Here is a 27177-nt window from a genome sequence, read left to right on the forward strand (position 1 = left end):
CTGACGAGGACCACTTAAGGTCCGAGATTAACCCTCTGAAGTACGTGTTCCGAAAGAATGGCCATGGTGCACGCGATAAAAGGCAGCGTTCTCCAAAATAAGGAAACGTGAAAAAGCTGCACACTCACAGGATTCTTCCTTTTTGTGGCGCGATTTCCAGCAAAATAGGAAGAGTCATGCGTAGACGAGGTATAAGACCGATTTTTCGTCCTCCTAAGAAAATTAAGGAGATGATGCGCCCTGTTAAGGACAATCTCGGCCTCAAGGTCCCTGGATTTTATAATATTCGCTGTGAGTGTGGAAGCAATTATGTAGGTCAGACGATTCATACCGTTTCCGATCGCTGTGCAGAACACCAACGCCATATTAAAAATAGAGAATTGGAGAAATCGGCAATTGCGGAGCACAGCCTCACAAACAAACATAAAATATTGTTCGATGAAACAAAAATTCTGTCCCATGCCTCCACGTACTGGGATTCTGTTATTAAGGAGACTGTTGAAATAAGAATGAGCCAAAAGAACTTTAACCGCGATAGCGGATACCATCTGAGCTGTGCATGGAAACGAGCGCTTGATGCAGAGAAGCAGCAGAGACGTTCCTTCCAAGGCTTACGTTCCAACGGAAGCGGTGGCGCCACCGGCGCACACATTGACAGCGTCTGCGACATCAGTACGTCATCGCCGACCAATCATAAGCCGAACAATCAGAAGCCGTCCACGGGCTATAAAAAGGCTACCACAGCAGCAGTGAAGACTCCATCTCCACCCAGGTCGAAAGCCACCCTCTTACCTATCGCCATCCTGACGACATCATCCACGCCTCGTCCTTCCTTCAGAAGGTAATTACTGACGCCGTGGAGGCCCATGTTCCTACTAAAACCATCCACCCACACCGTCCCACTCTCCCTCCGCGGGCTGTCCTCCTCCTCCGTAAATCCCGCTGCCTCTATCGCTCCTTCCTGCGCACTCGTGACAGGGTTCAAATGGTTCAAATGGCTCTGAGAACTATGGGACTTAACATCTATGGTCATCAGTCCCCTAGAACTTAGAACTACTTAAACCTAACTAACCTAAGGACAGCACACAACACCCAGTCATCACGAGGCAGAGAAAATCCCTGACCCCGCCGGGAATCGAACCCGGGAACCCGGGCGTGGGAAGCTCGTGACAGGGATACACTCCAACGCCACCGGCAAATACAGCAACATGTACGGAACCTTATTACAGCAACGAAACGCCGAGACTGGCGCCAGACCTGCACACGACTAAACGCCACCCTCCCTATCAACTCCTCCAAGTACTGGTCCGCCTTCCATCGCCTTACTGGTTCCCTTTCCGCTCCTCACTACCCCCTTCTCCATAACGATCGTCCCCTTCCTGACAACCTCAGTAAGGCCAACCACTTCGCTTCCCACCTTTCCGAGGTCTTCTCCATCCCCGATGATCCCCACTTTGATTATTCTCTTTTCCCCACCGTCATGGAACGTGCCGATACCTCGGTCGCTCCACTTGCTCCTAGTCTCCAGTACTTGGGGCAGTTGCCCCCCCCCCCCCCCCTCCGACATAAACACTCCCATCACAGCACAAGACATTAAACTTATCCTCTGGTCCAAACGCAACACGGCCCCTGGTCACAACTGTGTCACCTACCGTCACCTTCGAGAAAGCCCCTATTCCTTCCTGACTGTCCTCGCCCATCTCTATAATGTCATCCTCTCTACTGGCTTCTACCCTGACCTGTGGAAGACCTCCCGCATCCTCTTATTCCTCAAACCCAACAAACCCTCTTCTGCCGCCTCTTCCTATCATCCCATCTGCCTCACCTCCGTCTTCAGTCAGGTCTTTGAATCCATCCTCTCCCACCGTATCCATCAGCACCTTGTTCAACACCACCTCCTCCCCCTTACCCAGTGTGGCTTCCGACCCTCCTTCTCTGCTGAAGACCAACTCCTCAACCTTGTTCACCTTCTGTCCCTCCAGCTCAACTCCTGTCACTCCACCATTTTTGTTTCCCTTTACCTCCAAAATGCCTATGATCATGTATGGCATCCCGGTCTCCTCTTTAAACTCCAAACCTACGCCCTGCCTATCAATTTTGTCCGTCTGGTTGCTTCCTTCCTCTCGCACCGTCCTTCCTATGTCACCCTCCACTACACCAACTCCCGTATCTTTTATCCCACGGCTGGCGTCCCCCAGGGTTCTGTCCTCTCCCCTCTCCTTTATCTCTTGTATACAGCTGATATGCCCAAGCCACCCCCACCAGTCCACCTTCTCCAGTATGCTGATGGTACCGCCTTCCTGGCTCTCTATCCTACCCTTCAACGGTCTCAACGTACCCTCCAAACCCACCTTAACCAGTTCACCACTTTGTGTAACCAGTGGTTCCTCCATCTCAACCCCTCCAAAACCCAGGCAATCATCATAGGTCGCACCACTCGTCCTTTCGCCTCCACGATTTCTACCTCACCCTTTATGGTCATCCCATCCAGCTCACCCCCACCCTGAAATACCTTGGCCTCACCCTCGACCAACACCTCACTTGGACACCTCATCTCCAGACCATCCAGCAGAAAGCCCATTCCCGCCTCCACCTTCTGAAACTCCTGTCTGGCCGGACATGGGGATTGCATCCTTCTACTATCCTCCACACCTACAAATCCCTCATCTGTCCTATCCTCTGTTATGCCAGCGTTGCCTGGATCTCCGCCCCGACCCGCTTTTACAAGGCCCTCCAAATCCTTGAACGCCATGCGCTCCGCCTTGCCTTCTGTATCCGCCTTCCTTCCCCCACATGGCTCCTGTATGAACTGATCCCCTTTCCCCATCTCCTCCTGTTCCTCCAACATCTCCGCATCCTTTACATTGTCCACAGGCTTGATCCCCCACACCCTCTGGTTTCCTCGTTCCTCTCCACCCTCCCGCCCGTTGCCGCGCCTCTATCACCGTATCCCTCCCTCTCTCCACCTCCACACCCTCCATCTCCTTCATCAGGGCAATTTCCAACGCCTCCCCCTCCCGGATGACGAACTTCGCCGTGACATCTACCCTTCCTTCCATCTATAACCTGGCCTTGTTCCCCCCCCCTCGCCAGGGCCACCTTTTTCCTCTTCCTCCTTCTCCCAAAGCGGATTTTCCTCCTTCCCCCCTCCCCATCCCGTGAGACCCTGCACCCCATACTTGCCTCTTTCCTTCCCACATCCCTCCCTACCTGGCCCTCTTCAGCGCGCCCCCCGCTCATCTCCCCCATCTCTTCCCCTCCCTCCCTTCTTCCGGCCTCCCTCATCTCCTTGCGCCTGGCAGATCCTCCATTTGATGATCGTCAGTGTGCCACATCAGTGTTGTGTTTAGTGCTGTTTCTCCTGAGCGTCAAGAGGTGTGATTTTAATTGTGTACTGCCTTGAGGTTCGCCGTCAGTGTTTGTTATGTGCTACGCCACCCGTCGATACCTTTTATGCTCCAGTCATACTGTGCCTTGTGTTCTTTTAATTGTCGCAGTGTGTGGCTTTTTGTGTGTGCTACTTTTAAACAGTTTTTTATCTCCATTTTACAGTCACCCCGTTTTTTGTCTATTGCCTTCCATGATGTTCCCCCTTTTTTCTATCTATGTTCTCCATATTCTCTCCTTTGTTATTTTTAAATGTCTTCTATTGTTTGTTCTATGTCTTTCGGCTGAAGGGCAGCGCATATGCTGCTGCCAGCCCGCCCCGATGGGGAATTGAAATACAATAAAGAAAAAAAAAAAGCAGTGAAGACAGTCAGTTGCTCCTGACGTTGACGATTGAGGTAATCGTCGAAAGCTTGAGATTTTATCCAGAACTGACGCAGCAAGAAAACCGAGAATGTTTTACATATAAGTACCGTCGCGAAAAACTTCGTTCCCATGTGAGAAAGGTATAATTTTGATTTTTTATTAATTGCCACTTACACAGTTTGTTCAATATGAGCACGGGAGATGTCGATGTAAAACGCTCGCAGCAGTTCTGGTGGAATCTGAGTAACATGGTCCTGTATACTGGCCTTCAGGTCAGATAGAGACCGAACATGTTCATTTAGATATTCCCAGAACAAAAACTCACAAGGATTCAGATCAGGAGATCTCGCAGGCCATGCATCTGGAAAACCTCTAGACATAACACGTTCACAGTAGGTTGCATTATTCAGATCGTTCATAGGGCGAGTGACATGATGTGTTGCCACATCTCGCATGAAAACAATGTTTTTCACACAGTAGCGCTCTTGCAAAGTAGGACTCACGTCCTGTAGCTATAAGGAGGTCTCGATAACGTGCACACGTCACAGTACACGTGGCAGGCCCTCTGGGAGTATGCTCTTCAAAGAACAACGGACAGAGTATAAAAGTGCTTGTGAATCCACAACACTCACAAGGGGAGGCCGCCAATTGTGAAATTCAGATTCGATTCATACTGCGCATAATAAAAGCTCATGGCCAGAGGTGTAATGTGGCAAAGCACCAAGATGCACTTCTCAGCCGTTGTAGAGAAAGTCGACAGTTAAAAGAAACCGTTGTGGTGAAATACTCTCTACGATTAATAGTTTTCTCCAACGTCGTGGCGCAGCGGTAAGCGCTCGGGTTCGTAATCCAAAGGTCGCCGGATCGAATCTCGCGCCATGCAATTTTTTTTATAATTAGTTTTTTGTAATTCAAATATATATATATATATATATATATATACTTCAACAACATGCATAAGCAATTCATTAATAGTATATATATATATATATATATATATATATATATATATATATATATATATATACTATTAATGAATTGCTTATGCATGTTGTTGAAGGCGGATTGCTCTCCAATTGTACCGCCTCCATTTTTCCGTTTGTTTAACAGGGTGTACCAAAGCTCTCCCGTCCGCACTGATTTTCGACGAAGTTATAAGTTGCGCTAGGGACCGCATCTACCTTCTTTCGAAGTTAGCAGGCAACTACGCTAGTTACGCAACGGATCGTTTCGGCCCATTCAACGTCTGTTCTTCAAGTGTAACGAGCGAGTAGCGGAGTTTATATTTCATACCTGCCACAGCAAATTTATGTTCGTGGGGTCTCTAGTCTAATTCGAACGTTTGACTTACGCTATACGTATTCGTTTCGGAATATCGTTTCTACGTCTTCCGTTAACTATACGTGGTTAACATTTTGAAGAATACAACATTGTTTACGGAAAACATAATCATGTTCGAAGTCGCCAGTTTTTCCACGAGAAACGACTTTCAACAACATATTATATACATAATTGTTGCAACTGATTGCCGGGAATTATACTTACTTACTTACTTATCGCGAATGGACCCAGAAGGATCACGCAAAGCTTTCTGACGTCGTTTCTTCCATACTTCTTTCATTCGTTCTCCATGTTTTCTTTTTCTTTCTTCTGTCCATTTTGTTCCTGGTCTCTTTAATGCTTCCTTCTCCGACAATACATTCCACTTTTCCACCTTATTTCTAAAAGTTTTTCTATCTTTGACATCTTTAAGTTTAATATTTGCTTTTTGTAAATCTAATTTTACTTGGCTAATCCATGGTGTTGTTGATTTGACTTTTTCAATGTAAGTGAGAATTCTGTTGGTGAGTCGTGTGGGGGGAAGTCTAGTGACATGTCCATAAAATTTTAATCTTCGCCTTCTTATGTCTGCTGCCAGGTTTGATATAGTTTCTGTGGTTCTTCTTGATTGTATCCGGTATCCTTCTTCTGTTAATTTTGGACCTAAAATCTTTCTCATAATTTTTCGTTCTTCTTTTAGTATTTTTTCTAAATCACATTTTGTGTGGAGTGTGAGCGTTTCACTAGCATATAGTGCTGCTGGCTTAATTACTGCGCAGTAGTGTCTGATTTTTGTGTTCGAGGAGATGCATTTTTTATTGTATATTTCATGTGTCATACCATATGCTCTCTTCATTTTCTGTTGTGTGATCTTCTGTGCAACTTTCTCTCCTCCGGTTGGCTCCAAAATTTCACCTAGGTATTTAAAATGTTTTACTCTATTTATTTTTCCATATTTTGTGTTCAAACTGTGTATATGGAATTTTGTACAGAAAAATTCTGTCTTTTGAAACGAAATTTGTAAACCTACTTTATCCGCGCATTCCTTAAGGATCTCTATTTGTTTGGTGGCAATTTCTTCATCATCTGCAAGTATGGCCAAGTCGTCCGCGAATGCTAAACAAGATATCTCCACGTTGTCTTTGGTTCTACCAAGATGGATTGGTTTCCAGTAGGATTGATTTTTTAATTCTTTTTCCCATTCCTTAATGACTTTATCCAGGACTACATTAAACAAAAGTGGAGATAGCCCGTCACCTTGACGTACTCCAGTTTTTATGAGAAAAGGTTCAGAGATTTCTCCCCTGAATTTAACTTTAGATACAGTGTCTGTCAGTGATTCTTTGATAAGCCTTAGTGTCTTGGAGTCAAGTCCAAGTTCCTCTAAAATGTTAAACAAAGATTGCCGGTCAATTGAGTCATAGGCTTTCTTAAAATCTACAAATGTACAAATTATGGGGGCATTTCTAATTGCTTTGTGTTTTAATATTGTCTTTAAATTAAATATTTGTTCTATGCATGAGCGACCGGGGCGGAAGCCTGCTTGATAATCACCAATTTGGCATTCCAGCTGCTCTTGTGTTCTTTTCAGCAGGCATGTTGAGAGAATTTTGTAGAAGACTTGTAAAAGTGAGATTCCCCTGTAGTTATTGACATTTGTTCTGTCTCCTTTTTTATGTAACGGGTGAATAAGGGCACATTTCCACTCCTCTGGTAATTTTTCTGTTTCCCATATTTTTGTTATTATTTTTGTGAGCTCTTGCAACGTCTTTGGTCCTAGGTTTTTTAATAGCTCTGCAACAATGCCATCTTCGCCAGATGTTCAATTATTTTTTAAGTTTTTAATATATATATATATATATATATATATATATATATATATATATATATATATATATATATATATATATAAAATTCCCGGCAATCAGTTGCAACAATTATGTATATAATATGTTGTTGAAAGTCGTTTCTCGTGGAAAAACTGGCGACTTCGAACATCATTATATATACTTGAATTACAAAAAAATACTAAAAAAGAAGGTTGCATGGCGCGAGATACGATCCGGCGACCTTCAAATTACGAACCCGAGCGCTTACCGCTGCACCACGACGCTGTAGAAAGTTATTAATCGTAGAGAGTATTTCACTGCAACGGTTTCTTTTAACTGTCGATTTTCTCGACAACGGCTGAGAAGTGCATCTTGGTGCTTTGCCACATTACACCTCTGGCCATGAGCTTTTATTATGCGCAGTATGAATCGAATCTGAATTTCACAATTGGCGGCCTCCCCTTGTCAGTCACATACGGCGAATGAAAGTACCCGAAATCGGTAGTGAGGCCTATGAGTGTTCACTGCACCCTGTAGTGTAAAATGTGCCTTGTCACTTCACAGAATGCCGCGCAGCCACACGTCATCAACTTCAATCCGTGCCAGAAAGTGAAGAGCAAATTCAGAACGTTTCAGCAGATCGTGAGCTTTCAGTTGATGCACTATCTGGATTCTGTATGAGTACCTGTGTAAAACAGACTGCAAAACTTTCTGTACTGCTGACCATGGTACGGAAAATTCTCGTGACCTGTCAGGAGCACTAGCACCACGCAGGGCACGTGCTCCATTGTCACTTACAGCAACAACAATAACTTCCACTGGGATAGGAAGCCTCTCTCTTCCAGGTGCCATACCAAGCTCAACCTATGTTTACAAATTTCATTATCTTCTTTAAACCATATACTAACATCAGGCCTTCCCTCAGAGCTTCAGGTCGGCGACACTCTCTCAATGCAGCGCTATAATTGTTGCCATTCACAATAAAACAATTTCACTAACAGTGCACAGTGTCTCTCCTCTCGATAGCCATACTTATTCACTCACATTACGGCTTGTCAGAAGACAATGTGGATGTCATAACGTCAAACAGACAGTGTACAGAGCCAGATTTGCAGCTAGTGACAAAAATTGGAACTAATTTTTTGCCAGTGTAGATTGGTTCTGCATTAATGCACTAGTGTACCTGCCAAGCTTCGCTGCCATACGATAACTGCAGACCACGCTGGTCCTCCATGAGGAGCTGCACTTCTACATCTACATCGACGTGATTACTCTGCTATTCACAATAAAGGGCCTGGCAGAGAGTCCAATGAACCACCTTCAAACTGTCTCTCTACCGTTCCACTCTCGAACGGCACACGGGAAAAACGAGAACTTAAATTTTTCTGTGCGAGCGCTGATTTCTCTTATTTTATCGTGATGATCATTTCTCCCTATGTAGGTGGGTGCCAACAGAATGTTTCCACAATCGGAGGAGAAAACTGGGGATTGAAATTTCATGAGAAGGTCCCGTCGCAACGAAAAACGCCTTTGTCTTGATGATTGCCACTCCAATTCACATATCATGTCTGAGACACTATCTACACTATTTCGCGATAATACAAAACGAGCTGCCCTTCTTTGTACTTTTTCGATGCCATCTGTCAGTCCCACCTGATGCGGATCCCACACCGCACAGCAGTACTCCAGAATAGGGCGGACAATCGTAGTGTAAGCAGTCTCTTTGGTAGACCTGTTGCACTTTCTACGGGTTCTGCCAATGAATCGCAGTCTTTGGTTTGCTCTTCCCACAATATTATCTATGTGATTGTTCCAATTTAGGTTATTTGTAATTGTAGTCCCTAAGTATTTAGTTGAATTTACAGCCTTCAGATTTGTGTGACCTATCGCGTAATCGATATTTAGCTGATATCTTTTAGTACTGATGTGAATAACTTCACACTTTTCCTTATTCATGGTTAATTGCCACTTTTCGCTCCATAAAGATAACTTATCTAAATAATTTTGAAAGCCATTTTGATCATCTGATGACTTTACAAGACGGTAAATGACAGCATCATCTGCAAACAGTCAAGACGGCTACTCTGTCTCCTATGTCGTTAATATAGATCAGGAACAATAGAGGGCATATAACACTTCCTTGGGGAACTCCGGATATTACTTCTGTTTTACTCAATGACTTTCCGTCTATTACTACGAACTGTGACCTTTTTGACAAGAAATCACGAATCCAGTCGCTCAACTGAGGCGATACTTCTTAGGCAATCAGTTTGGTTAGAAGACGCTTGTGAGGAACGGTGTCGAAAGCCTGAAAATCTAAAAATATGGAATCAATTTGGCATCCCCTGTCGATAGCACTTATTACTTCATGAGTATAAAGAGCTAGTTGTGTTCCACAAGAACGATATTTTCTGAAACCGTGCTATGTGTCAATTAATCGTTTTTTTTCTAGATAGTTCATAATGTTCGAATACAGTATATGTTCCAAAACCCTACTGCAAATCTACGTTAGTGATATAGGCCTGTAATTCAGCGGATTACTCCTATTTTCCTTTTTGGGTATTGGTGTGACTTGAGCAATTTTCCAATCTTTAGGAAAGGATCTTTCTGTGAGCGAGTGGTTGTATATAATTGCTAAATATGGAGCTATTTTATCAGCATACTTTGAGTGGAACCTGACTGGTATACAATCTGGCTTCGTTACTCCGAGGATATCTACTTCTATGTTTTTCATCTTTGAAGTTGTTCTTGATTGGAATTCAGGAATATTTACTTCGTCTTCTTTGGTGAAGGCGTTTCGGAAAACCGTGTTTAATAAGTCTGCTTCAGTGGAACTGTCATCAGTGACTTCACCGTTGTTATCGCGCAGTGAAGGTATTAATTGCGTCTTGCCACTGCTGTGCTTTATGTATGACCAGAATCTCTCTGGGTTTTCTGCCAGATTTCGAGACAGTGTCGTGGAAATTACTAAAAGCATCTCGCATTGAAGTACGCGCTATATTTCGAACTTCTGCAATACTTTGCCAGTCTTGGAGATTTTGCGTTCTTTTAAATTTGGCATGCTTTATTCGTTGCTTCTGCAACAACGATCTGACCCGTTTTGTGTATCGTGGGGGATCAGTACCATTAGTTATTAATTTATGTGGTACTGGTATATACCTGTCAATTGCTGTCGATACTATCTCTCTGAAAACATTCCACAACTTTTCTGCACTTACATCATAAGATCGGAAGGGGTGAAGACTGTCTCTTAAAAAGGCGTGAAGAGCATTTTATCAGCTTTTTAAATAGATGCACTTTGCGTTTCTTTTTTATGGTTGTAAGTGTTACGGTATTCAGCGAATACCTTCTGGTCGCTAATCCCTTCAATTATAACCAACCGGTATATGAGTGGAGAAGACACGAATTAGAAACTAGTCTATCAATGATAACGGGCTGCAAATGTTTTTATTCACTGACACAAGCTACTTTGACGAAACGCAGGTAACAATGGCCTGGAGCCAGGGAACGAGCGCTTCGGAAACGAGAAAGCTGGCTAGTTATTTTTGTGTTGCTGTCTTGATCATCCGTTAAAAATGGTTGAAGGACGGAGAAACCACGAGCAATCGACAGGGTGCTGGGCGTCCGCGCTCCATCACAGAACGCTGAGGTTGGAGGTTTGCCCGCTCTGCACGGCAGGATAGGCGGTGATATATGAAAAATATGACGACAGGGTACAATGCTGGTACAGGGACAAGTGTTTCAGAAGTCACGCTGTTGGACGGGGGTTCTACTTTTCTCACATTGAAACAACGAGGTAGAAAATTTAGACTTCTCTGCTACGTGATCTTCGAGATTGGGCAGTGGATCAATGGAGAGTGTCGTAATACGTAACAGACCAGTTCAGGAAGCATATAGCACTGATCGACGGAAATCATCGTATTACGTTATAATTAACATATAATGAAATCATGTAACACAATGTTACCCACATTTTCGTCTCCTAGCCAAAAATAGCCGAAATAATGTGTGAATTGCTAGTGTCAATCTGTAAAACAAATGTATGTAAGTCTTTGATTTTCAAAGCAATTAAAATAATCTGTAAAGTATGCAGCCTAAGATATGTCAACAAAATATTCAAAAGCCGGACGGAGTGGCCGAGCGGTTCTAGGCGCTACAGTCTGGAACCACGCGACCGCTACGGTCGCAGGTTCGAATCCTGCCTCAGGCATGGCTGTGTGTGATGTCCTTAGGTTAGTTAGGTATAAGTAGTTCTAAGTTCTAGGGGACTGATGACCTCAGAAGTTAAGTCCCATAGTGCTCAGAGTCATTTGAGCCAAAATTATCAAAAAGTACTTTTAGTCTGAAGGACAGAACTAATATATATTCTAATAGAATATACCGCTAGTGCTGCCTCCTGCCATCTGTGCTGTTACTACAGCGCGACAGACTGCCATGGAAAAGGGCCCGGGTTCGATTCCCGGCTGGGTTGGAGATTTTCTCTGCTCAGGGACTGGGTGTAGTGTTGTCTTCATCACCATCTCATCCTCATCAGCATGCAAGTCGTCGAAGTGGCCTCAACTAAAAAGACTTGCACCAAGCGCCCGGTCTACCCGACGGAAGGCCCTGGCCACACGACATTTTATTTCAGATACGTAGAGAGAAGTGGTATTAGGGTGAAAAGGTGTTTTTAGTGGTTACAGTATGGCGCCCTGTTGAATTTAAAACGCTAAATGTGGAAGTACGAGGAGCGACAATAAAGTAATGAGGCTTATTTTCTTTGCAAGATGTGGCAACCCTGCTGGCTTGTCCGGCACAATATATTTGACCTTGGTCTACAAGCTGCTTCTAGTCCAAGTGGCACATCGATGCAACTGCTCGGTCATGAGTTGTGCTGTAAGAAGTTAACACGTGTTTGTGTCTCTCGTCACGGAAATGGAACCGCATAATATTGCGCAACGATATGCCATTTCTTTTTGCCCTAAATTGGGTGAAAACGCGACGAAAACTTACGGTAAGCTTCAGAAGGCTTTTGGAGAGGAGATTATGTCAAGAGCTCAAGTTTTTCGTTGGCATAAAATGTTTGGTGAAGGCAGAACGAATGTTGAAGATTAAGGCCGAAGTGGACGACCATCAACCCCACAGACGGATGTCAACTTGACATGGGTGCGTGAACTCTTATGACCTGATCGAATATTATCTGTGTAAATGATTGTAGGAGAACTGAACATCAATCGAGAAACGGTTCGTCTAATAATAACTGAATATCTTGGTATGAGAAAGATTTGTGCAAAAATTGTCCCTAAAAATCTCACACCACAACAGTGAGAAAAATGGAAAAATGTGGCAGCCGATCTGTTAGAGCTAACGGAAATCAATCCAGAATCGTTGAGCCGTGTTATCACTGGTGATGAAAGTTGTTTTTTTCAGTACGATACAGAGACAAAACGCCACAGTTCGCAATGGTGCTCAAAGGGATCACCCAGACCAAAAAAGCTTGCATTTCAAAGTCAAAAGTGAAATGCATGCTTGTGTGCTTCTTTGCTTCCAAGCGAATTGTTCATAAAGAGTGAGTAACTCCTGGACAAACAGTTAACCAATATTAGTACATAGAAAATTTAGAAAGACTTTGTAAAAGAGTTCTTTGTGGCCATACCAACATTGCTGATAATTGGATTCTGCATCACGATAATGCGCCATCCCATACTGCTCTGTCAGTACAGCAATTTTTAACCTCAAAACAAATTTCAGTACTACCACAGCCACCTTATTCACCAGATATGCAGATGCGCAAAACTATAGACCTATATCTCCGACGTCGATCTGTTGTAGAATTTTAGAACATGTTTTTTGCTCGCATATCATGTCGTTTTTGGATACCCAGAATCTACTCTGTAGAAATCAACATGGATTCCGGAAACAGCTATCGTGTGAGACCAAACTCGCTTTATTTGTTCATGAGACCCAGAAAATATTAGATACAGGCTCCCAGGTAGATGCTATTTTCCTTGACTTCCGGAAGGCGTTCGATACAGTTCCGCACTGTCGCCTGATAAAGTAAGAGCCTACGGAATATCAGACCAGCTGTGTGGCTGGATTGAAGAGTTTTTAGCAAACAGAACACAGCATGTTGTTCTCAATGGAGAGACGTCTACAGACGTTAAAGTAACCTCTGGCGTGCCACAGCGGAGTGTTATGGTACCACTGCTTTTCACAATATATATAAATGACAGTGACGGAAGTTCCATGCGGCTTTTCGTGGATGATGCTGTAGTACACAGAGAAGTTGCAGCATTAGAAAATTGTAGCGAAATGCAGGAAGATCTGCAGCGAATAGGCACTTGGTGCAGGGAGTGGCAACTGACCCTTAACATAGATAAATGTAATGTATTGCGAATACATAGAAAGAAGGATCCTTTATTGTATGATTATATGATAGCGGAACAAACACTGGTAGCAGTTACTTCTGTAAAATATCTGGGATTATGCGTGCGGAACGATTTGAAGTGGAATGATCATATAAAATTAATTGTTGGCAAGGCGGGTACAAGGTTGAGATTAATTGGGAGAGTCCTTAGAAAATGTAGTCCATCAACAAAGGAGGTGGTTTACAAAACACTCGTTCGACTTATACTTGAGTATTGCTCATCAGTGTGGGATCTGTACCAGATCGGGTTGACAGAGGAGATAGAGAAGATCCAAAGAAGAGCGGCGCGTTTCGTCACAGGGTTATTTGGTAACCGTGATAGCGTTACGGAGATGTTTAGCAAACTCAAGTGGCAGACTCTGCAAGAGAGGCGCTCTGCATCGCGGTGTAGCTTGCTCGCCAGGTTTCGAGAGGGTGCGTTTCTGGATGAGGTATCGAATATATTGCTTCCCCCTACTTATACCTCCCGAGGAGATCACGAATGTAAAGTTAGAGAGATTCGAGCGCGCACGGAGGCTTTCAGGCAGTCGTTCTTCCCGCGAACCATACGCGACTGAAACAGAAAAGGAGGGAATGACAGTGGCACGTAAAGTGCCCTCCGCCACACACCGTTGGGTGGCTTGCGGAGTATAAATGTAAATGCGAATATCGCTTCGTGAGACTTTTTTCTATTTCCAAGAATCAGAACAGCGGTCAAGGGACACCATTGTCAAACAACACAAGGTGTCCAAAAAGCTGTGATGATGGTCTTGGAGGATATTACAGAAGAAGTGTTCCAGAAATGTTACCATCAATGGCAGAAGCGCTGGAAAAAGTGTGCACATTCCGAAGGGAACTACTTTGGAGGAGACAACACTAAACTTGACTAAAACGGGAAGCAATATTTTTTTTCACATCAGTCTCATTACTTTATTGTCGCACCTCGTATATGAACACATTATACAGCATTGTGCACTGCATACAGTATAGGAACAGTTCGGAGATGATGATTAAATTTTGTATCACCATAATAATGCACCCTGCCAGAAAGCATCATATGAGGGGTAATGATTTGTTGACAATAACAAAAAAAATGGTTCAAATGGCTCTGAGCACTATGGGACTCAACTGCTGAGGTCATTAGTCCCCTAGAACTTAGAACTAGTTAAACCTAACTAACCTAAGGACATCACAAACATCCATGCCCGAGGCAGGATTCGAACCTGCGACCGTAGCGGTCTTGCGGTTCCAGACTGCAGCGCCTTTAACCGCACGGCCACTTCGGCCGGCCTGACAATAACATTCCTGACATGTGACCTGCCCAGAGTCGCGAATTGAACCCAGTGGAATACGTTTGGAATGAGTTCGCGCGTCGACTTCGCTCCAAACCCCAACATCCAACATCACTACCTTCTGTGATTTCGCCTCTTTAAGAACAATGGGCTCCCATTCCTCCACTTCCTCCACAAGCAATGAGTCGCCTCACTGCAAGTGTCCTCATTGGGGTTCTAGCCGTCATAAACGCGAAGGGTGGACATACTCCATATTATTGTCCTCTACTACCCATCAAGGTACTTTTGATCATGAAACTTTCTGGCAGATTAAAACTGTGTGCCGGACCGAGACTCGAACTCCAGACTTTTGCCTTTTGCGGGCAAGTGCTCTACCATCTGAGCTACCCAAGCACGACTCACGACCCGTCCTCACAGCTTCTATTCTGCCAGTACCTCGTCTCCTACTTTCCAATCTTCACAGAAGCTCTTGTGCAAACCTTGCAGAACTAGCACTCCTGGAAGAAAGGATACTGCGGAGACATGGCTTAGCCACACAGGCTGGGGGATGTTTCTGCAATATCCTTTCTTCCAGGAGTGCTAGCTCTGCAAGGTTTGCGCAAGAGCTTCTGTGAAGTTTGGAAAGTAGGAGATGAGGTACTGGCAGAATAGAAGCTGTGAGGACGGGTCGTGAGTCGTGTTTGGGTAGTTCAGATGGTAGAGCACTTGCCCGCTAAAGGCAAAGGTCCCGAGTTGGAGTCTCGGTCCGGCACACAGTTTTAATCTGACAGAAAGTTTCATATCAGCGCACGCATGCTGCAAAGTTAAAACCTCATTCTACTTTTGATGGTTCAAATGGCTCTAAGTACTATGGGACTTAACTTCTGCCGGCCGGAGTGGCTGAGCGGTTCTAGGCGCTACAGTCCGGAACCGCGCGACCGCTACGGTCGCAGGTTCGAATCATGCCTCGGGCTTGGGTGTGTGTGTGTGACGTCCTTAGGTTGGTTAAGTTTAAGTAGTTCTAAGTTCTAGGGGACTGATGACCTCAGAAGTTAAGTCCCATAGTGCTCAGAGCCATTTGAACCATTTGAACTTAACTTCTGAGGTCATCAGTCCCCCAGACTTAGAACTACTTAAACCTAACTAACCTAAGGACATCACACACATCCATGCCCGAGGCAGGATTCGAACCTGCGACCGTAGCAGCAGCGCGGTTCCGGACTGAGGCGTGTAGAACCGCTCGGCCACAACGTCCGGCTACTTTTGATCATGTAGTGTATATTGTGGAGCAAAATGCACATACGTCACACATAAGACATTCGGCTAGATAGAGTCAGTCGTAGATAGAACTCATCCATCAGAGATAAAAATGAAGCTGCCGCTGATTGTATACAGTTAGCCACTGCACAGCGCATGGCGCAGGCTACTTCATGACAATGTCAGCAGATTTCTTTAGAGATACACTGCTCCTTTCCAGAATCCTTCCAATAAATCTAAGTCTTCCATTCCGATTTTGGTAGTGGGCTGGGGCACCATCTTGTTGAAGGTAAACTCTTCCGTCTCCATGCAAGTCTCGGATGGTAGGTAAAACGGATTTCTGAAGCTTCTGAAGCTCATCGAATGTAAGCCTTGCGCCAGCCATGTTTACTCGAGTAACTAGGTGCAACTAAGAACAAAACACTATCTGGCGACTGTCATCTGACAAAACAAAACAACGCAATACAACGCTTGTGTGGCGATTGCCGGAACTACAAACTATTACACTACGAAAGATGAGACAATTCCGTCAATTAGTTTGCCAGTTATGGACTTTTAAACGGTGGATACTTTTTTTGGACCCCTCTGTATTATTGCGATATTGACTGTCGGTTTTAACGTAAGCTTATAATCAAACTACGTACTCTACGAGACAGATGTAATATAGCGGCTTCGTTGTGCTTGAGGAGTAAAAATGATGTCGCATCACATTGACCACGTCCTCACCACGAGGCAAAAATCTGACATGGCAAAACACTTCATTCCCCGCTCCGCACTGCTGTGGTACGTGGAATTCCACGCTGTGAGGTCACCAGCTCCTCGCCGCGTGCATTTTCACGTCCCGTGAGAGAACGGCTTAAGGTAGCCACTAAAACTACTAACAGAGAGAGAGAGAGCGAGTAGCAGAGACTAGGCGGGTACTCACATGGCGTTGAGCTCAGTGCTGCTGCGACAGGTGTTGGCGCAGGACTGTAGCGGGAGGCCGTGGTGGGCGAGGGGCTGGCTGGCGCACGCGCTCAGGCTGTCTGCAGAGCTGCTGACGCGCAGGCCGGGCTGCGAGCAGCTCAGCTCCAGCTCTGCAACACCACAGCACGCCACACCTCACACCACCTGCTGCTGTACACAGGAAGGTACAACTGCTCTGCGGATCCCGTTACATGTCGATTCACAGTGGACGTCAACGACACGGAACGGAAGGCCACGTTACCATTAAATGGCTGTCTGTACACACTAGACGGAACATCAACACACGGTCGAGTGACATTAATGTGACCACCGGCTACGTCCGACGTCAACGTGCAATAACTCACGGACGGCACTCGGTAGCAATAGCAGTGGAGTGTACTACGTTTTGAAGTATGAAGCCGGAATTTACCTACAGGTGGTGCTGCTAGCCATCAACGTAGGTCCCGTGAGACCTAGAGAGCCTGTATACAGAGAGAGTGGCCATAGGTGAAGTTGCCCGTGATTGGTTGATTAGCTTTGGCAGAAAAATGGCGCCAAACGTCTCTCGCGCTTCCTATGTTCGCTGTGCTTTTGAGCTGAATTGACGTTCAGAGGACTTTTAGAAACGATTAAAAGGTATTTGAATTATTGGGAGACTTGTTACGCGTTGTGCACGCATGTTCGATCTAGTTGTATATCGTTTTTAGTACGTAATTAGCGTTTGCGTGCATACTGGTAGCATCACAAGCCTTTCTGAAGCCAATATCTGACAGTCTTTGCTGGAAACGGAAAGTTCCTGTAATCGTTGGGCCATGCTCATTCGACTTTATAGCGTCAAACTTTCCTGGCCGGCCGAAGTGGCCGTGCGGTTAAAGGCGCTGCAGTCTGGAACCGCAAGACCGCTACGGTTGCAGGTTCGAATCCTGCCTCGGGCATGGATGTTTGTGATGTCCTTAGGTTAGTTAGGTTTAACTAGTTCTAAGTTCTAGGGGACTAATGACCTCAGCAGTTGAGTCCCATAGTGCTCAGAGCCATTTGAACCATTTGAAACTTTCCTGACTGTTGACGCAGGCAAGTTGTAGGCACATTTTCCCAGCTGTCGTGGTTGCTGAAACATTATTCGTAGTACATACTTGTAGGTACTCTTGAAGACAGTTTTTAATAGGCCTACTTACTGTGGGGTAGAAGGGATACGGTAGTTTTCTTGTTATATTTGGTCGTTATTACAGTAGCCTACATTACATTACCTGATTTTTGTAATCTTTTTCGTTTGTTATCTACTAGAGGTATTCCAGTTGTTTACTTGTGACATGCAAAAAGTTTGAAGACGCGACAAGAAGTACTAATACGTCTCACACTTTTTGCATGTCACAAGTAAACAACTGCTTACGACTTTCATTCATCTGGCGTAATGCAGGTACGTTAAATCTTTAGCGTTATGCACTTCCGATACATAACAAATGCTATACACTATTTTTTTTATTTACGTTACTTTCATTGCAATACGTCTAGTAAACGAACTTTAAAGGAGATAACTGCAAGTAACGAATAATTTTTACAGCCACTGTATCAAATTTTCCTGTGCTGTACGTAGTAGGCTACTATGAGTATATTATGGCTGTAAAGAAAGGCATTTAACGAATGATGTCGCCATATTGTCTTGTGCTTTTGATTCGGTGAGTGTGTACTCCACTACTCCACTGCTGGCCTTTCAAGAGTCCCGCCCGCAGTTTGGCAGAAAAATGGCCGCCGTATCGTCCGGTTGGCCACTCTCTCCCTATACAGGCTCTCTAGTGAGACCGCGTCTGCAGCGCCATCTGCTTCTTGTAACGGCTAACGACGAATGTCAACAGTTAGTAACTCAAGTTCCATACGCATCGAGTTTTGCGGACAGAATTGGTTTTCTGTTATCATTTGAAGAAAACTGCTGCAGAGTCCTATCAAATGCTTGTCGAAGCTTTCGACGAACATGCTCTTGGGAAAACACGGCGTTTCGAATGGTTCAAAAAAATTCAAAAGTGGTGATTTTGACGTGAGAAACGACGAGAGTGGGAAACCACCGAAAAAGTTCGAAGACAACGTATAGTAGGCCTTATTCCTGGTGCATCATTACACATTGGAGACAAAACTAAAGTCAGAACAGTGGATTCGCCAAGACGAAGACGCATCGGAAAAAACCGGAATTAGTTTTTTTTATGGAAGTCTCATTGTGTGTCACTGTGGTTCAATACCATCAAGAGGATGCTGGGGCAGAACTGGTAAAGATTATCGCGGAAAAAATACTCTCGCACCAGGACTAAGCAACTGTTCAGACATCAGCCGATGCAACAGGGAAAGTGCACGAGTTCGGGTTCGAAGTAGTTAACAGCTGATTCAGTCCCCTTGACTTAGTTCCGTGTAAACTTTTCTATGTCAGAAGATGAGTTTAACGGGAAAATTCTCTCTGAATAAAAAGATGCTGTAAACGAAAATTCTGTAAAATTGGAAATACATTTCTTTTCTAACGAAATTAATAAAAAATGTAATCCTCCGTGGACCAAGTGCATCAATTTTAATGGAGATTCTGTTAGAAATAAATATTCACTTTTTCAAATAAATGTTATTTACCTACTAAATTTTTAACCAACGTTATCAGTACATCCTCTCCGAATGCTCTTCAGCACCAGTAAAGATTCTGTTGATAAGGATCTGTCAGATCCATTTCATGTAATAAAGTCTCGATGATCACCTATTCCTGTCTTTTCTTGCTTCAAGCTGGATGCCTACATGCAATGGAACCAACCCCACAGTTGTTACATTTATATTGTATGTACCTACATTCTTTCCTGTCTCCTAATACTGTGATTAAATCCAAAATGTATGGCTATGTTTGATCTGAATGTGTATTCTTCTTAAGTGTGGCGGAAATCTGTAGTCTGCTATAACAGTTTTGCCAACCTGTGAATGTAAGCAGAAAAGCGGAAAGGCTTAATAGTGTCGACACGGCAGGTTCCTGGTGTGGCATGCACTGTTATGTTGAAGAGGGACGCGTTGTGTATCTCTGGACAGGTTTTCCCTCCACATTTTTGCAAAGCGGAACCACTAGTCAGTGTCCGTGGTGCAGTTCTCTTTTGGTACACACTCTGTCATGAATAGCTACAGGTATTGTAATGGTTTGTTAGTGAGCTATGATGGTGTTTGATAAATTTGTTTCAGTTTTTGGATGTTAGTGGAACTTATGATAGTATTTCGACTGTAATTTTATGTGTGCTCGAATAATAGTGATTTCTGTGCTTCGAGTGTAGATCGAATTGCTACCACGTGTAGTGGTAGCACAAGGAAACCATCTCTTCACTGCCAACAGATGAAGTAAATTTAGGGGAAATGGTATCAAATTTCTTATTTTTGACGATTTGTGAGAAATCGGAAGTGGATTCACCAAGACGAAAACTCATCGGAAGAAAAAACGGAATTATTTTTTTATCTAAGTCCCATTGCGTGTCACTGTGGTGAATCAGAGGGTACCCCCGATCATGTGGTCTACGAGTGCCCCCTCTTCAATGATGTTGCATCCACATTACGTGACCAATTACCTGACCGCGACACATACCATTTACTAAGACAAGAAGACAAACTCTCAACAAATTAGCAGACGAGGTATCACAAAAAGTGTTAAAGGAATTACCTGAGGGACATAAATTAACTTAAAATACTGAGACATAACAAATACTGAATGCGCTCCCTACTCCTATACCGCCTACGCGTGGATAGGCCGACTTTCCTCATAGTCTGGAATCCGCCACGTACAGGACTAGGGGGAGTGGGGAACAACATCACCGATACTAGACAAAAGCACCGGACTTGACTTAGGTTAGAACTAGTTAGTAGGACTTAGATTAGGAAATTAGTTATTAGGAACCTGCAGCGAATAACATCTTTGGCCTGCCCAGTGACAGGGGCACGCCCATCGGGATTAGCTCGATGGGCAAGGCACTAAAGTAGGTTTATATATTCCTGACACAACTGTGACGCTGCAGGCAGTAGAGTTTCAGTTAAGATAATATACACTAAATATTATTAATAATAATAATAGTAGAAATTTAGTTGCCCATTGTTATCATCAGTTATAGCTGTAGCTCACAAATTAATTAAACCTATAACTAGCTGCAATTGATGTTTGAACAAATCAGGACCCACTGATCATGTAAGGAAGTGGGTTATGTTTGTATAATTATTGGTTCAAATGGCTCTGAGCACTGTGGGACTTAACTTCTGAGGTCATCAGTCCCCTAGAACTTAGAACTACTTAAACCTAACCAACCTAAGGACGTCACACACACCCATGCCCGAGGCAGGATTCGAACCTGCGACCGTAGCGGTAGCGCGGTTCCAGACTGTAGCCGGCGTATAATTGTTATTAATGAAAAAGAGAATTTTTTTTTTAAAAAAAAAGAAAAAAATCGGAAGTTCGTGCCTTTGTTGAGCCACATGCTTACATGGGCAGTTCTCGAGATTAAGCCTTGGGCTTATAAATTAATAAAAGGTGCTTAGGACTTCAGCGCCAGTTGGATAAACGTGTGAATTTCCGAATTAAAATTTCTTTTTTGATGAAATAGAAGGGTTCTTTCTTGTCTATGCAACTAATACGTTCATCTACGTGCTTCTCTGTTGTACATGGCGTCATATTCTCATAAACTAATGAACACTAACTCAGTTTTATACGTCGAGCGAGCACATAAACTGTGGTATAAAAATATGGAAATACCAAAATACACATGAAATTACCACGAATAATGCGGTCTAGGAACATCTTTGGCATTCAAAACAGCTTCAAGTCGTCTCGGAATGGGTAAATACAGGTCCTTTACGGTTCTTAAGGGAATCTTATATCATTTTGCTTGCAAAGTAGTGGAAAGTTCACGTAATGATGATGGAGGTGGATGGCGATCACGCACACTTCTTTCCAAAGTAGTCCACAAAGACTAAAAACATTGAATGATAATTAATTGAAACCCTCAGCTGCCGACAGGTGTTGTTGATATTCCTCGATAGGGACAGCTGAAAATGTGTGCCCCGACCGGGACTCGAACTCGGGATCTCCAGCTTATATGACAGACGCTCTATCCATCTGAGCCACCGAGGACACAGATGAATAGCGCGACTGCAAGGACTTATCCCGTGAGACCCACATGTGTGCAAGGGATAAGTCCCTGCAGTCGCGCTATTCAGCTCTGTCCTCGGTGGCTCAGATGGAGCAGGCACGGTAACTCAGTGTGTTCGGTCAGAGGGTTTGCTGCCCTCTGTAATAAAGATACTGAGTTAATGGATCAACGACGAGCTGAACCGGGTGTCTTGCGACCTATGAACCTAGCAGATAAAACGAACGAAAACAAACAAAATGAGATTAAAAAAAAAAGGATGGATAGAGCGTCTGCCATGTAAGCAGGAGATCCCGATTTCGAGTCCCGGTCGGGGCACACATTTTCACAGCTGTCCCTACCGAGGTATATCAACAACACCTGTCGGCAGCTGAGGGTTTCAATTAATTATCATTTATTCTAGAGAAGCTGCATGGTCATCAATGGTATCTGTTCTTTCGAGCCGGCCGGTGTGGCCGTGCGGTTCTAGGCGCTTCAGTCTGGAACCGCGCGACCGCTACGGTCGCAGGTTCGAATCCTGCCTCGGGCATGGATGTGTGTGATGTCCTTAGGTTGGTTAGGTTTAAGTAGTTCTCAGTTTTAGGGGACTGATGACCTCAGATGTTACGTCCCATAGTGCTCAGAGCCATTTGAACCATTTTTGTTCATTCGAGAACAGTTACTATCTTCACATATATATGAATAATATTGAGATCTGGTGACTGCGGAGGCTAGTGAGATGCAACACTTCATTCTCGTCTGCAAAACCAGTCCTGGACGATGCAATCTGTGTGAACCGAAGCCCTATCGTCTTTGAACACAGCATCACCAATGAGGAACAAACCCACGTGATACTTGGCAGTAATACGACACTGCAGAGTAACCATGGCGCTCATATAACCGCACGATATGGCTGCCCAAATGGTCAACGATACCCCGTCATGTACCACTCTTGGGCCGTAAACTCGGCCAGGAGCTGGAAGCAGTACGAAACAAGCCTCATCCGAGCTAATGACAGTCTTCCATTGCTCCATAGTCCAGTTTATATGGCCCCGGCACCATATTTTCCTGTTACGGGCGTTTTCATCACAGATGAATGGTTTTGGAATTCCAGCTTGCCCTGCACTTCCCTGCTCCTGGAGCTCCCTTCGTGTTATTTTCGTATTGACAGGGATCGCGAGAGCAACGTTCACTTTTGCAGTGATTTAGCAGCTGTCGTTCTCTTATTTTTCGTCACAGCCGTCTTCAATGACCCTCCATCCAAATCACTCAACACACACTTCCGTCCGCGTGTTGACTTAGCGGATGACGTTCTTCCGCTTTTTCTTTTTCCGCTTCATCTTCAATACGGTGCCTCTTAAAACACCAATTCCTTCGGCTACCTGGTTACGGAAGCACCCATCATATGAGCATAATAAATTCTTCGACGTTCCAGTTCAAAAAAATGGTTCAAATGGCTCTGAGCACTATGGGACTTAACTTCTGAGGTCATCAGTCCCCTAGAACTTAGAACTAATTAAACCTAACTAACCTAAAGACAAAACACACATCAATGCCCAAGGCAGAATTCGAACCTGCGACCGTAGCGGTCGCGCGGTTCCAGACTGTAGCGCCTAGAACCTCTCGGCCACCCCGCCCGGTGCTCCCGTGCACTTAGCTCCTACATAATACACTCAAAACTACACAAAACATCAACAAAACTCTCTCGGTTTTCAAGCCGCATCATTTCGAATAAAATCCTCGAGCTTTCGATGACCATGTCCGCCATCGTCGCCAGTTCACTGACTGCCGGGGCAACGCTACGCAAATTCACGGAGATTCGTACTCCGGTGTGTTGTAAGGTGAGCGGATCACGCCTTTCCTGCTTCTGCCTGGGTGTGTTGGAAGTTGTCGTCTCGTTGGAATCTTACTCACGGTTGCGTTTCTTGCCGGCCGGTGTGGCCGTGCGGTTCTAGGCGCTTCAGTCTGGAACCGCGTGACCGCTACGGTCGCAGGTTCGAATCCTGCCTCGGGCATAGATTTGTGTGATGTCCTTAGGTTAGTTAGGTTTAAGCAGTTCTAAGTTCTAGGGGACTGATGGCCAGAGATATTAAGTCCCATAGTGCTCAGAGCCATTTGAACCATTTTGCGTTTCTTCATTTCCTCTATGTGGCTCATAGCCTTCACTCCAGCAACAGGTCTGGCCACCTTGTGGTCGGGCGCCAGTGCACTTGGTTTCCCAAGTTGTGTGTAAGGTCGTTTTCCGACATCCGGGCGGCCGCGTAAAAACGATGCGCCGCCTGCCGGAATCGGGTTTGAGCAGCGGGACTCCTGCTACTCCTTGGACTTCTCCGGTGCTGAAGTCTCGACAGCCGGGGCTGCCTTTTTTTTTCTTTTATTGATTTTCAATTCCCCCCGAAGGGGGCGGGCTGGCAGCAGCTTAGTACGCTGCTCTACAGCCTACAGACTTTTATTTGAAAAAACGGAAGAAGAAAAGAAACAAGAAAAACAGGCGATAAAACGGTGACGTCAAGTGTAAAATGGCGAAAAAATGCGGAAAGTTAAAACAGAAAGCAAAAGGGGTTGGCAACGTTAATAAAAGACACAGGAATCAGACAAGTAACAGAGCACACACACAATTAAAAAAAACACGGCGACAGTCTGGTTTCTGTTCGCAAGAGATAAAAGGCACACTCAGCGACAGTATGATGGCCGTTCGCAACACTTCCCAAAAAAACACAACACGGAACACCCACTGTAAGACACTCACGGTAGAACACTCAATGTAGAGCACTGCACGAAAGTGGCGGCACAAAGATGACACTCCCGAGCCAAAGGCAGATGGGGGCGAGAGGGGGGGGACCTGGAGGAGGGGGAAGAACAAGGAGGGAGGAAGGAAAAAAACGAAAAAGGGGGGGGGAACCAAGGAGGGAGAGGACTAATAAAGGGGGAGAAGGGCAGACGCGAGAGGGAATGAGAGGAGGCAGAGGAGGGAAATGTAAAAGGACTCGGGGGAGAGAAGGGGGCAAAGAGAGGGGAGGTAGGGAAGAAAGAGGATGGAAGGGGGGAGAGGGAGCCCGGGAAAAGGACAGAGGAAAGGAGGGGGAGTGAGGATCAGGGAGTTGATAGGAGGGATAAATGGAGGGAGAGAGGGCGTCATCCGAGAGGGGGAGTTGAAGGAAGCTACCTTGGGAAAGGAGATGTAGGGTGTAGAGATAGAGGGTAGGGGCGACAACAGTGAAGACGTGGCAGGGGGCGGGGATGGGAGAGGAGAGGAGCAACCAGGGGGTGAGGGGGTTCAAGGCGGCGGAAGGTGTAGAGGATGCGGAAATGTTCGAGGAATAGGAGCAGTTGGGGGAAAGGAATGAGATCATAGAGGATCCGCGTGGGGGACGAGAGGCGTATACGGAAGGCGAGGTGGAGTGCATGATGCTCAAGGATCTGCAGGGACTTATAGAATTTGGGGGGGCGGGGGGCAGATATCCAGGCAGGACTGGCATAACAGAGGATGGGATGGATTAAGGATTTGTAGGTGTGGAGGATGGTAGAGGGGTGCAACCCCCATGTCTGGCCAGAGAGGAGTTTGAGGAGTCGGAGGCGGTTGTGGGCTTTGGATTGGATGGAGCGGAGATGAGGGATCCAGGTGAGGTGACGGTCAATGGTGAGGCCAAGGTAGGTGAGGGTGGGGGTGAGGCAGACAGGACAGGCACAGACAGTAAGGGAGAAATCCAGGAGCCGGAAGGAGCGAGTGGTGCAACCTACGATGATTGCCTGGGTCTTGGAAGGATTGATTTTCAGGAGCCACTGGTTACACCATGCAGCAAAAAGGTCAAGGTGATTCTGGAGAAATCGTTGGGACCGTTGGAGGGTAGGAGCGAGGGCGAGGAATGCGGTGTCATCAGCATATTCCAAGAGGTGTACTGGAGGGAGGGGGGGGGGTTGGGGCATATCTTCCGTGTACAGGAGGTGAGAGGGGAAAGGACAGAGCCCTGGGGCACACCTGCAGAGGGGTAGAAGGTGTGGGAATTGGCATTATGGATGATAACATAGGAGGGGCAGTGGGAGAGGAAGGAGGCCATCAGACGGATACAGTTGATAGGAAGGGCGTAGGTTTGGAGTTTAAACAGGAGACCGGGATGCCAGACACGGTCATAGGCCTTTTCGAGGTCAAGGGAGACAAAAATGGCTGAGCGACGGGAGTTAAGCTGGAGGGAGAGGAGATGAGTGAGGCGGAGGAGTTGGTCATCAGCAGAGAAGGAAGGTCGAAAGCCACATTGGGTGTTGGGGAGGAGGTGGTTTTGGCGGAGGTGGTGATGGATGCGCCGGGAAAGGATGGATTCCAAGAGCTTGCTGAACACCAATGTGAGACAGATAGGACGATGAGGCATCAGATGGAGGCTTGTTGGGTTTGGAGAACATCAGGATACGGGAGGTTTTCCACAGGTCGGGATAGAAGCCAGTGGCAAGGATGACATTGTAGAGGGTGGCAAGGATTGAAAGGAAGGGGGGAGGGCAGTGTTTGAGGTGGCGGTAGGTAATGCAGTCGTGGCCGGGAGCAGTGTTGCGTTTAGTGCGGAGTGTGAGGCTGATGTCCTGTGTAGTGATGGGAGTGTTAAGTTCAGATGGTGGTGTGTGGCCCAAGTACTGGAAGCTAGGAGCAAGGGGAGGAATAGAGGTATTCGTACGGTCCATGACGTCAGGGAAGAGGGAATAATCAAAGCGGGGATCATCTGGGATGGAAAAAACATCGGAGAGGTGAGAGGCAAAGTGGTTGTCCTTACTGAGGTTGTCAGGAAAGGGACGGTCATTAAGGAGGAGAGGATACTGGGGGGTGGGGCGGGTCCCAGTAAGGCGGTGGAAAACAGACCAATACTTGGAAGAGTTTATGGGGAGTGTGGTATTGAGTTGTGTACATGTCTGGCGCCAGGCACGGCGTTTCTTCGCAGTAAGCAGGTTGCAGATGTGTCGTAATTGCCGGTGGCGGGTAAGTGTATCCCGGTCACGAGTGCGGAGAAAAGAGCGGTAGAGGCGGCGGGACTCTCGAAGGAGAAGGACGGCCTGTGGAGGCAGGGCGGGGCGGTGAGGGTGGATGGCTTTGGTGGGAATATGGGTGGCGACGGCGTCAGACAAGGTCTGGTGCAGGAAGGCGGCAGTGCGAGAGATGTCATCAGGAGATTGGAGGGTAAGGTCGTGGCCGTCAACCTGGGTGTAAATGCAGTCCCGGTAGGCATCCCAGTGGGCACGGGAGTAATCGTGGGCAAGTTTAGGAGGAACGTCAGGACGAGGAGCGTTGCAGGGATGGCGACCATTAGAGATAGTGA

The 27177-nt window shown here is 45.6% G+C and overlaps 1 protein-coding gene across 1 annotated transcript in view; it reads right to left on the minus strand.

Annotated features, from left to right (window-relative positions):
• Positions 1 to 27177, minus strand: part of LOC126234389 (cyclic nucleotide-gated cation channel beta-1) — a 181330-nt gene that overhangs the window by 58162 nt on the left and 95991 nt on the right. The window contains exon 3 of the mRNA XM_049943076.1: positions 16741 to 16891. Coding sequence (XP_049799033.1) covers positions 16741 to 16891 — 151 coding nt within the window. The remainder of the gene's footprint in view (positions 1 to 16740; positions 16892 to 27177) is intronic.

This window comes from Schistocerca nitens, chromosome 2, assembly GCF_023898315.1.
Source record: "Schistocerca nitens isolate TAMUIC-IGC-003100 chromosome 2, iqSchNite1.1, whole genome shotgun sequence".
In the NCBI taxonomy this organism is placed as follows: Eukaryota; Metazoa; Arthropoda; class Insecta; order Orthoptera; family Acrididae; genus Schistocerca; species Schistocerca nitens.